The sequence below is a fragment of the Rhagoletis pomonella genome, unplaced genomic scaffold, assembly GCF_013731165.1.
Source record: "Rhagoletis pomonella isolate Grant_MI unplaced genomic scaffold, Rhpom_1.0 Rhpom_scaffold_01451, whole genome shotgun sequence".
NCBI classification, from domain to species: domain Eukaryota; kingdom Metazoa; phylum Arthropoda; class Insecta; order Diptera; family Tephritidae; genus Rhagoletis; species Rhagoletis pomonella.
Genome location: NW_023460005.1, coordinates 10,849 through 22,361, shown reverse-complemented (window position 1 = coordinate 22,361; position 11,513 = coordinate 10,849). Strand labels below are relative to the sequence as shown.

The 11,513-nt window shown below is 36.9% G+C and overlaps 2 protein-coding genes across 2 annotated transcripts; one reads left to right on the top strand and one right to left on the bottom strand.

Moving 5' to 3' along the window:
• Nucleotides 1–2,451: 2,451 nt before the first annotated feature.
• On the bottom strand, nucleotides 2,452–3,970 carry LOC118752389 (zinc finger BED domain-containing protein 1-like). The gene is made up of 2 exons (XM_036487279.1): nucleotides 3,170–3,970; nucleotides 2,452–2,523 (listed from the first exon to the last, which is right to left on the bottom strand). The coding sequence occupies exons 1-2, from the start codon at nucleotides 3,968–3,970 to the stop codon at nucleotides 2,452–2,454; spliced, it is 873 nt and encodes a 290-aa protein (XP_036343172.1).
• Nucleotides 3,971–4,545: 575 nt separating this feature from the next.
• LOC118752386 (protein fuzzy homolog) lies at nucleotides 4,546–9,849 on the top strand. Its single transcript, XM_036487273.1, has 5 exons — nucleotides 4,546–4,702; nucleotides 4,766–4,990; nucleotides 8,139–8,241; nucleotides 8,296–8,859; nucleotides 8,925–9,849. The coding sequence occupies exons 2-5, from the start codon at nucleotides 4,827–4,829 to the stop codon at nucleotides 9,435–9,437; spliced, it is 1,344 nt and encodes a 447-aa protein (XP_036343166.1). The 5' UTR covers nucleotides 4,546–4,702; nucleotides 4,766–4,826; the 3' UTR covers nucleotides 9,438–9,849.
• The last annotated feature ends 1,664 nt before the right edge of the window (nucleotides 9,850–11,513 follow it).

Genomic DNA, 11,513 nt, shown 5'->3' with positions numbered 1-11,513 from the left:
AAAATTTTATTACCAAAAAATGTTACCAGTTCTTGCCACCGCGATTCTAATTCAGCTATGAAGAATTGTGCAAATTCTGGCATTGCATATTTCACGGGGCAATAATTTGTTACCAGCTTATGAGATGGTGACAAAATTTACCGGATACAAGAGTACACAGAATGCGAAAAGGGTTTCAAAATTAACAGGAACTTTAATTACCGGTTACAAACTTTTTATTACCAGCGCAGAATAGACCTGTAAATCGTCGGCCGAAGAAGTTTGTATGCAGTGTGCAGGGGCTCTTAAATATTTGAATCATGACCAAAGCGAATGTATGAATGCGGCTTGCAAGGCGAATTAATATAAGGTGATAGCAGGAGTACAAAAACAAAAATTTACATTTATTTTGTTATTGCTTTATTGCTCATTATCGACGATTTCGACAGCATCCATATAGCATGTGATCGATAAAGCAGTAGTTGTATCTAACCGGAGCTTCTACCTCCGATTTGTGCTAATCAGACATTGAACAACCGGCCCTAAGAATGTGTGTAGAAATTCAAACAAAATTTTTCATTTTGATATCAGAAGCCGTGCGGCGAAACACATACACAAAATCAGCTGAGCTAGTAACACCACCTCATGGACGAAAGACACAAGATCACGTAAGAACAAGAGAGTGAAAAAAGTAGATTTTTTAGCGGGTTCTACGCCATCTTGTTTCACTGGAAAACGACCGAAAAGTAAACAAAGCAAAAAAAACAACGAAAACCAAAATTAGCCAAAATTATTGTCAGACACTTTAAGCGCACAATTTATGTAAAATGATGCAATAAAATGCTTAAAAATGTGTTGTCATGTTGAATTAACTCTTCTTTACTTAAAATAAAGTGTAAAATAGTGGTGCTTGTGATGTAAACAAACGCTCAGCTGACGAACCCGCTTTTTTCTCAAAACCAGTTACAAATACAACGTCGCGTTCTTTTTGGTTTATGACACCACCTTATATAACTGCCCTTCTCCACAGGATAAAGTTTATATCTTGATACATATGTTAGAATATAAATAGCCAATGGAGACCGCTCATTACTCTTCAAGAGCAATATATAGGCCTGCTCAAACAGGCGCGGTGCGGTACAGCGCGGTATAATCCAGTACGATACGCGGTAACGATATACGCAAATGCACTCAAACAGGCGCGGTGCGGTATAGTAAGAAACATTGTTGCCATGTGACGAGCTCAAATTAACGGCATTCTACGCATTCCTCTTTCTAAATTTATATATTATAAATCCGATTTTCGCAATGGATAGCTCAAGCTCTGAGGACGAATTATTGCTATTAGCAGTAGAGCAGGGCTTTCTAGTTCATTCCAGAGATTTAGTTCTTTTGTTCTTTTTTTAATGAACGAACAAGTTGTTCTTTTTGTTCATTAGTTCTTTTTTTTGTTGTAAGCAACTTTGTTCATTGTCATTGTTGAACAATCTCATGCCTACGAAACAGGTGTACAGAATAAATCAAGGCCGTGTATAACATACATATTTAGGGTATTCACAAGACGTGTTAACCGTCGTGAAATCTTAAGCTTAACATTTTTTTAATGTAAAATAATGATTAAAATGGTTTTAGAGGATTTTTAACTACACCGAAATGTTTTTTAACTGACAAAAAATTATAAATAGCCCACCTAAAACCATTTTAACCGTTGTTTTACATACAAAAATGTTAAGCTTAAGATTTCACGACGGTTAACACGTCTTGTGAATCCCTTAATTATGCATTTATATTTTATAATAAAAAGCAATTTCAGTAAAATTGCATTTTGTTATTTGAGCGAAAGTTAAGATGCATATACATATTTGTATGTATGTATCATTGACCTGCAACATTCTTAAAAGTCCCGAAAAAGTTTGAAAGGTCTCTTAAATATCTCGAAACGTCACTAAAATATTCCAATGTATAATTTTGAATTAAAATTTTTAAATTTAATTAATGTAATTGTATTACAAAACATGTTTTTAATAAATTTAAAGATGAAATTTTTTTACATATTGTTATGTAAAAACGTCAGGTGTGTCAACTTTTCAGGCAATAAAACGGATCTTCTGTCGGTAATAATTTGCCCTGCTACTGAAAAAATCCTCTCGCAAGGTACAGAAGTTGCAACAATACAGAGACGTTTCAAAACATAGGCATATAAGCGAGGATATATCTTTTTCCGCTCACACCACCACTTGAGTGGATCATCTCTTCTATTTAAATATTCCTCGTTTAAATACTTATCAACTTCTCGTGTTGCTGCCACAATGGTATTCATCGAACTTGTTACCAAAAGGAATTCAGAGTCGTACTCGTCCCAAATGCTTCGCCTCGGCTGAAAATTGTTTACGTTCTGTTGAAATGTCTCAACTTCTTCAACCCTGGCACTTTCTGCTGGTTGTATTACTGTTAACTTTTTTTTGAATTGCTCTATTGCGCTTTTGTATGCATACTCATTTTTGAAACCACGCCCTTTAAATCGAGGGTCGAGTATTGTACTTTCTGCATATAAAATATTATTTTCAATTTTAGAAAAACGTGTCATCATCTCTGTTTGTAGCACTTTTAAAACACCCCTAACGTCTTCTGAGTTGGCAACCTTTCCTGCTATGAATTTTTGCAGCATTTTGCAAAATATAGTGACCTGTAGGGATAATTTTTTTTTACTATTAGCATACATACATATGTACATATATTGTCTCTAATGGCCAATTTCAAATGAATATTTAAATGGCACTTAAGTCTAATTGTGGATTGTTGTTTAAATGCCATTTAACTTTCGCTGGGTTTCAGATCAACTTCGTTTAAATATGCTAAACAATTGGCAGCACTGCTGCCTGTTCCTTGAAATTGTTGTTGCATTTGCTTGTTTGTTTACATTTTACGCTGAACAGCTGATTGTTTTTTGGTGGGATTGCTTAAACAACCTACCAATCAATCTTGGTTGTTTGGTACAAACACAGGGTTGCATATCTCATATTTAAATAGCCGATATTGGCCATTTAAGTGCAGATTAAATGTATGATCTGAAAATGAATAGTGGAAGTTAATCAACAATCTCTACTTAAATAGGCCATCTGAAATTGGGCCTAAGTCTTACAACCTTGGAAAGAGTAACGTTCTGCTCAGCGGATAACTCGGTACTCACTTCATAAAATGGCTTCAATACGGGTACTATTTCTTCTATTATAGCCCACTCCTGGTGAGTCATACAAAGGTCAGGCTTAAGACGTGACAGAACTACATTTAAGGCATCTTTAACCTTTAATAGACGATCAAACATCTCATATGTTGAGTTCCATCGCGTTTGCACATCAATTTTTAATTTTAATTCAGGCATATTTAAATGTTTTTGTGTTTCCTTTAGTTTTTGTAACCCATTAGCGCTTCGATGAAAAAACTCAGCAATCGCTTTTGATTTTATTTTAATACTGTCTAGTTGTTGCAATCCTTTTTGAACTATTAAATTAAGTGTGTGTGCGAAACATGGGACTGAACGCCATAGTCCTATCTTTATTGCTCCAATAATATTTGCTGCATTATCTGACACAACTGCTGTAATTTTATTAGAAATTTCCCACTCATCCATTATTTTTCTCAGTGTTGCACACAGGTTGTCACTGGTATGACGCTCCGCACTTTCGATACAAGCTATAAGGTGAGATTTTAATATACCTTTTTCAGGTTCTACGAAATGTGCGGTTACTGCAATATAACTTTGATTGGCCCTCGATGTCCATGCATCTGTGCTCAAGCACACAGCACTTGCCAAACGTATCTCTTCGTGTAGTTTCGCCTTTAGTTCATTATAAACGTTTGGCAAAAGCGAGTTTGACAAACTTTTGCGCGTAGGAAGCTTGTATCCTGGGCAATGAGTGATCATTTCAATTAGATTTTTAAACTCGGAATCTTCTACAATGCTAAGCGCATGATTGCCTTTTCCTACCATTTTAAGAACCTGACGGTCAATTAGCTCTACTTTTCGAGTTGGAGGTGGTCGTCGGATAAAATTACTAATTATTTGTTGGCCCGCAATAGATACTAATCCTGTAGTTGATGTTGGCTGCTGTGTTTCCAACGACGATATCTCTTGCCGAACGACGGCTAAGGTGACTGTTGGGTGCTTCACCTTCAAATGCCGAGCAAGATTGCTTTGCGACCCACCTGCTATGCTTAATGTAGCCTTACAATACACGCATTTCCCACTCTTGCCGCCTTCACCTACAATAAAATGGTTCCATAGCTCGGAACGCTTTCTTTTTTCAGCCATAAGAAAAATTTTGTAGGAACAATAAAATGTTGAGTATTGGTGAGAAATTTTCAAGATAACAGTAGTTTGAAAGCGAAAACAAGTGTTGCCGTAAGTTTATTTTACGGCTAATAAATTAAATGGCAGTGTAGCCAGAAATAACCTTAGCAATGATCATTGCTGGCAGGGGATTTATTTGCTAAATAACAATTGTAGCGCCCTGGTAACACTCTTAACCAAGTCTTTATTCATCGACATTGATGATTCTTGAACAAGAAGAACGAAAAGAGCGACATAGACAAAAAGAACTAGAAGAACGAAGATCAAAGATTTAGTTCACTAGTTCAGTTAAAAGACCCGGTCAATTGAACAAGTTCAGAACGAAACGACCCAACTCTAATTAGCAGCACTTCTCGATGAAGAAAACAGAAGGTATGAATATGCCTATATCGTTGTTTTATCCTGCAAAGTTCTTAATTTATGTATATGTTTTAGAAAAAGATGGGTTCACGAAATAAATTTGAGAAGAGAAGAAGATGGTGAATTTTCCAGCCTGATGCCCCAACTGCGTAACCACGAGGAAAGATTTTATAAATATTTCCGCATGCTCCCTGAATGCTTTGATGAAATACTAAATTTAATAAGGACTGATATTACAAAGCAACACACAAATTGGAGGGAGCCAATATCTGCAGAAGAGCGGTTAATGATAGCCTTAAGGTAATAAGTTTATTTAAAAATAAGTTTACAGGTGATTAAAAAATATGAGTCATTTAATCTTCGAAGTTTGAAAAATAAGCAGCTAGTGAATCCTGTGTGTAACTTTCTGTTGAATTGCTTTCTGTTTGCGGGCAACTTTCTTTTTCGTTTTGCTCTACCAAATGATCAATCTCATGTCGCATTATAATTTTGGCGAATTCATGTTTTACTTCCATTTGCCGCTTTAGGGAAAAAGTTTTTATTGTCTTAGAATAGCCAAGAAATATGTGATCGGTGCCATCTAGATCCGTGCGGCTGCGCTTATTTTTTATATGACCAATTATATCTTCAACAGCAGACTGTGAAGTGCTTCCACGTTTTCGCACAGAAGTTGATGTGGATGGTGTTGAGCTGCAACTCGGTTCTTCATCTAATATTTCTTCTTCGGTCGGAATTTCATGAATATTGCTCACTGTTGAAGCAAAAGAAAGAAATGGCTTAAAATACTGCATATGCGTTGCCCATTGCCAAGTTTTATATCGCTGTGCGCTTTGACCGGTTTTTTTGCTGCAATCCTTAAGTGCTTTGCATAGGAGTCTCTCAAATTTTTCCACTTTTTTTCACAGTATCAACTGAAAGTAAAAACATGTTTATTTTCAGATTTTTATCGACTAAGGACAGCTTTTCTACAATTGGACACAGTTTCAGAGTCGGATTCACTACCGTTAGCGCAATCGTGGAAGAAGTTTGCGAAGCAATTTGGTTACGTATGCAGCCCATTTACATGCCTCAGCCAACAGAAGCCATATGGAAAAATTCAGCAGAGCAATTTTACGAAGCATGGCAGTTCCCAAATTGCACAGGAAGTATCGATGGGAAGCATGTTACAATAAAGTGCCCAAAAAATACTGGTTCGCAACACTTCTGCTACCTAAAACAATTTTCGGTGGTTCATTTAGCTATTGTTGGAGCTGACTATAAGTTTTTATGTGTCGACATAGGAGGTTATGGCAAAAATAGCGATGGAGGCATTTTTGAAAACTCCAGCATGGGAAAAAGTTTGAAACCGGAAATTTTTGCATTCCGGAAAGTAAACCTCTACCTGAAGAAACTGAACCGACTACGTTCGTTTTAGTTGGGGATGAAGCGTTTGCTTTAAAGACCTATCTCATGAAACCTTTTCCAAGATGAAACATCTACAACACAAGATTTTTTTTATTGCGCACAAAAATAATAGGTAATGATTTATACTAGAGATGGGCACGGGCCTAAATTTTCAGGCCCGGCCCGGCACGAGTGTAAAATCAACTTTCAAAAACACGCACAAGCCCGCAAGTTAAGAATTTTAGTGGGGCCCGGCCCGGCCCGGCACGACTTTTATTGTATGTATACATATGTACATAATTTTAATTTTGTGTTTATGTCCATATGTATATTTACTTAAGCGAATCAATATTTTACATCAAAGATTTTTATAATATATTTTCTGTGAAGTAGAAAAAGTGGAAGGTATTTTATGTACAGATATGTATGTAAACAAAACTACTAAGTATCATATATTTTCTATCGGTTTCCAAATATTTCTTTTTTTGCTTTTCTCTTATCAAAGAGTTTTAAATATGTACTATTTTTTTTTTGTATAAAACCAAAAGCTCGTCTAAATTTTTAGTATTAGCAACGGGCTTTTTCGTGCCTTTTCGTGCTTTTATGAAATTTTACTGAACGCCCAGGCCCGCACGAGTTCGTGCTGACAGCAAATATTCCAGCCCGTACCCGTCTCTATTTTATACACAACACGTTAAATTACTGACTTATATTCTTCGTTCAGTTCATCACCAAATTTCATCTTTTTTTGTATATTTTTATATTCAGGATGTTTTAAATCGTATGAAATTGGATAGCATTTTACCAGCTCAATTAAACGCTCCATTTTGAACGTTTTGCGAAAGAATTTGAAATTCCAGTAAATTTATCGCTCATATTTCTGAGCCACATTGCCAGATTAGATTTTTTTAACAAACGAAAAAGTTCAACTTTATTTTATTTATTTTGTGAGAAGTAAAACCAAAGAATATCACATTTATGCCAAATGTATTACGAGCACTTTTAAACTCATGTTTTTTATAATGAAAAAGGTAGAATTTATAATCTATAGCACTTTTGTAGATAAAATATGTGGTAGAACTCTAGCTCTAAATTATATCTTATATCTTCTTATACCACGCGGTGAACGCTGCATGCTGCGGTAGAATTCTGTACCACACTTCCAATACCGCGTCTGTTTGAGTGCTCCCATATACCGCCATGGTATTTGATACCGCATATCGTACGGGATTATACCGCACCGTGCCGCATCGCGCCTGTTTGACCAGGCCTTTAATCAGAGCTTATATCTTGCCATCTATTGCCGGCAATTTGGTAGTTTGAGAGCTACATGTTCATTTGCATGAAAACTTCGTGGCGGCAACATTATTGATATTTTAATATAAAAGCAGATAATGAACTGTTTTCGGTTAAAATATTTGTTATTACGTAATTGGATGTAAAATAGCCTATTTTCTAAATTTTTTAAGTGATTAAATCCGGCAAAAACACGTTTTAGAAGCTATCTCACAGATGCCTATATCAAGATATAAAAAGCCCACACAAATATTGCCACTGATATAATTTATATCTAGCGACCAAAATGACAGCTGGACAGCAATAAATTTTATCCTATGGAGACGGCCAGTAAATTCGCCTTGGCGGCTTGCTTTTCCCTTTCAGACACGTCAAGTCTTGCTTTCAAGTCTGTTCGTTCGTTAGTGATGGCGGGGGGAAGAGAGGGGAGGAGTACAGATACCTACGTACCGTCAATTCGTTTCAAGTTTTCTTGTTCTCTTTTGATCTTTTCGTTGCTTCCCATTTAAAGATCCGAGGACTTGAATTCAATAAAACTTGACGCGTGTGGAAGCAAAGAGAAAACACAAAAGAGAATGCGATAAAAATTGCTTTCAAGACTTGACGTGTTTGAAAGGGGACTTAGCTGTCAATTGTCGGTGTCGATTTCCAAACCAATTTCCTGCAGGCCGTCTTTGTTTATTATTTTTTATAACTAGATAGGTCGGGCAGCATAATGATTATTTTTTCTACTTGTTTTCTATTTATGTAAATTATTTATTTCTTACAGCTTGGTTTGCATATTGTTTAAAAGGATGTCGATTTACATAATTTGCTTAACAACAAGTGGAGGTCTACCAGTGTTTACTCGCAAAAAAGGGGACTGCGATAATGTAAGTTAAAATAATGATCCTTTTTTGCATTTATTGGTAAATTGATCTTTTCAGTTGCCCTTTTCTACTGTGGCTTCACTAAATGGTTTTCATATGTTCTTCAAATCACTGGGTATAACCCTGCAAGTAACATATTCTGAGGATTGGACTTATGTTTGGCGAGATTTCCACAATGCTGTCACGTTGATAGTTTGTGCCCGTTCAATGTCTGAAGCGGTCCTGCAGTCACTAGCCGACGTAGTGTTTGGTGCAATTGCACTATTTGTTAATTATAAGGAGCTTGTTGATTTAACTTTGTTGGATCGGATGAAGAAGGAGGCAAGAAATTATGTGCCATTAGTAGATGCGGCATTAGAAGCGTGCACAACGCGCATATTAGGATTTACCGACTGTATACTATCAACGGAAAATCAACAATTGGCGCAGCGACTAAACGATTTTAGTGACCTTTGCGGTTCGCTTTTCTGCTGCCTTGTCGTTGGAAATAACGTAGCAGTGGGTACAGAAGGCTGGTGGGATTTGGATCCAATAGATCGTGAATTACTTTTATTATTACTAAATTCGTCGAGTACTATACAGAATGATGTCCCTGTGTATTTACCAAAACGAGATTCAACGGTGAGCAATTTTTGATTGATGATGGATTAATATAGTGTGTAATTTTCTATTTCTAATCAAAAAAGTTGGCATATCGTTTCGTAAGTATTCCTTTAGCGCCAAGTAGTATCATTTGTGTTATATGTGGAGCAGGTCCGAGTTTTCGCGATTTGCGGACTATGTCACAGGATGTGTTTGGCGAAAGTCAATTGCAGAACGTGGAGCGATGTATGCCACGCAGTTTACCAGAGCAATTAGATATCGATCAGTGTGTTCTGTCTATTATAGTTGCTAATACAAACGCAAAAAAATGTGTTTTTTCTCGTAATTTAAACCAAAATTCAGGAGGAAAAAGAGTATTAGGGGGCGGCCTTTTGCGTGTAGATTTAATAAAAAAGATCTTTGATCAAACTCTGCAATATAACAAAGTACTAAATGAAGACTGTAAAATTGTACAACTGCGAACGCGACATATGGAGCCACTGGATCAGTATTGGTGTTTGGATTACCATAAATGTTATGCTCATTATGATCAGCATGGAAATACTATTTTCATCCTCTTTATATCATCTATACCAACACCTGCAATGAGGTATTAGTTTTTATAACGAATTTCCACGTGTACTCAATACTCGCACGTAAGGGTATTCCACAATAGAGAAAGTCTGCCTATGCAGAACTGTCACAGTTACTTCAATGTTTAAAGTAGAAAAAATAAATATTAAAAAAAGGTCTTCGTTGGATTCTTGTTGACAACTATCGGCGTTGTTTACAACTAGGTCGGTTTCTGTCCGGACTCGACCCCAATATTCCCAATGAGTTTCCGTTATGTGGAGATTCCCCGCACAACACCAACCACCTGTTCGCATGCCAGCAATCCCACTCAACTAAAACCCCTCTCCCTTTGGTTTGGCCCTATTGAAATTGCCCGTTTTCAGGGCCTACCGTAAGTTGAGCTTCGCGACAATGATTGAAGGATGAACCAAAATACGCAGGGTTAAGTAGTGCCGCAACAATAACAACAACAACAACATCAACAACAACAACTAAATATCCCACGTTCCCACCAGGGTTGTTGCGAATATTTTTCCTAAATAAAAGTCCTTTCCGCATAATGAACAAACCCCCTGTCCAAATTAAACAAATTTGGTATCATATGAAAGAGGACTGAAATACCTGTTAATAGCCGGCATGCGGAAAGACCCCTCACGACTCGAAACATCTCTTCGCATGCCCGGAAAACCCCACGACCCTAACGGCTACGTTCCTGTGGACCGACCCAATTGAGGCTGCATGCTTCTTGGGGCTGCCGTTAGTGGAGCTCGACGACAACGACTGAGATATCAGCCGATCTGGGCGGGGTTGTTGTAGCCGCTATAACAACAACAACAACGACCTCTATTTATATTTTTTTTATAATTTAATACTAAAGAAATGCATATACCTGACACAAGATTTGTTTTACGGTAAATAATTAACATTTTTTATTGAAATATTTTTCAATATACGGCTTTCTTCGCTTAGACATTTCGGTGTTAAAGCTATTTAAATCCTCTTTCATTTGATACCAAACTTGTTTAATTTGGATAATCGGTTTGTTTATTATCCGGAAAGAACTTTTATTTCGGAATAATATTCGCAACAACCCTGGGCTCGAAACGCAACAAACGATATCGTACTACTCGTCACGTAAAAACACATTTTTCGGATGATGACATACGTAAACATACTCTTTGTCCCATTCAGCTTATACTGCCTGACGTATCACGTCATTTTCTTTCGTATCGTTTTCGATCCGTGAACGGATGTTACGATTCGAGCCCTGGTTCCCACCACGACAGTCGGGTCTACGTACCCGGAACGACCCAGACTTATATCTGGCCAAGGACTGCCATTCCAGCAACACACCCCAAAAACTTTCGGGAATCTGTACGCTGTTACAATAATAACAACAACACACAATATTCACCACTCCCCGGTAGTCGGAACTTGATCCTTGCAAGCTGTACACTTTTTAGTTGTCGGAGTTTGTAGCAAAACAACCATTTTAAATGGAATATTTCTGGTTACGCAGTGTAATGAATAGGTCTATAAAGAAAGAGGGTGGGGTTTAGTACCGCTCACAACTATTTCGGGCTATTCCGTCCAAATGGGTGGCCCGATCCAAAAAAAAATTTCACACACTTGTAGTCAAGGGTCGACGCAATATTTTAACACTCACTTTTGTAAATTTTGGTTACTAATTTATTTACAAATTGGGTTTGAAATATGCCCTTTTTTGTAAAATTCGGAAATTAGCGTACATTTATCACTCCTATTCTGCTTAAATTAGCCACTTTACCAATATATTTTTGTATTCCCCTTCACTTTACACTTTACTTGATTTGTTATAACTTGCTTTACGACTTTAATATTAACCAATTCATCACAATTCATTAAATAAAAACACCTTCAAAATCACGCGTCTGACTTTAGTTGCATATGCAAATTAAATGGCGGAGTTCAGCTGTCAAACTCCAAAATATGCAAAAGAATGAGAGACAAAAGAAGATAGGATATAACCCAGAAGCATTAAAAATATACAAAGGTGTTCTCTGCAAAAGGTGTTCAGCTCCTTTTCTTCGCAAAACAGAAAGGAGAATTCTACTGCCTGAGGGTTATAATCCCTAAGTGCG

Bases quoted from the DNA above. Each gene is read 5' to 3' on its own strand.
- LOC118752389 (XM_036487279.1), bottom strand. From the start codon at position 3,970: ATGGTAGGAAAAGGCAATCATGCGCTTAGCATTGTAGAAGATTCCGAG. The intron at 2,524-3,169 runs GTGAGTACCGAG...TTTTATATGCAG, and splicing joins TATTGAAGCCATTTTATGAA to AAAGTACAATACTCGACCCT.
- LOC118752386 (XM_036487273.1), top strand. From the start codon at position 4,827: ATGCCCCAACTGCGTAACCACGAGGAAAGATTTTATAAATATTTCCGC. The intron at 4,991-8,138 runs GTAATAAGTTTA...TATTTCTTACAG, and splicing joins CGGTTAATGATAGCCTTAAG to CTTGGTTTGCATATTGTTTA. The intron at 8,242-8,295 runs GTAAGTTAAAAT...TGATCTTTTCAG, and splicing joins AAAAAGGGGACTGCGATAAT to TTGCCCTTTTCTACTGTGGC.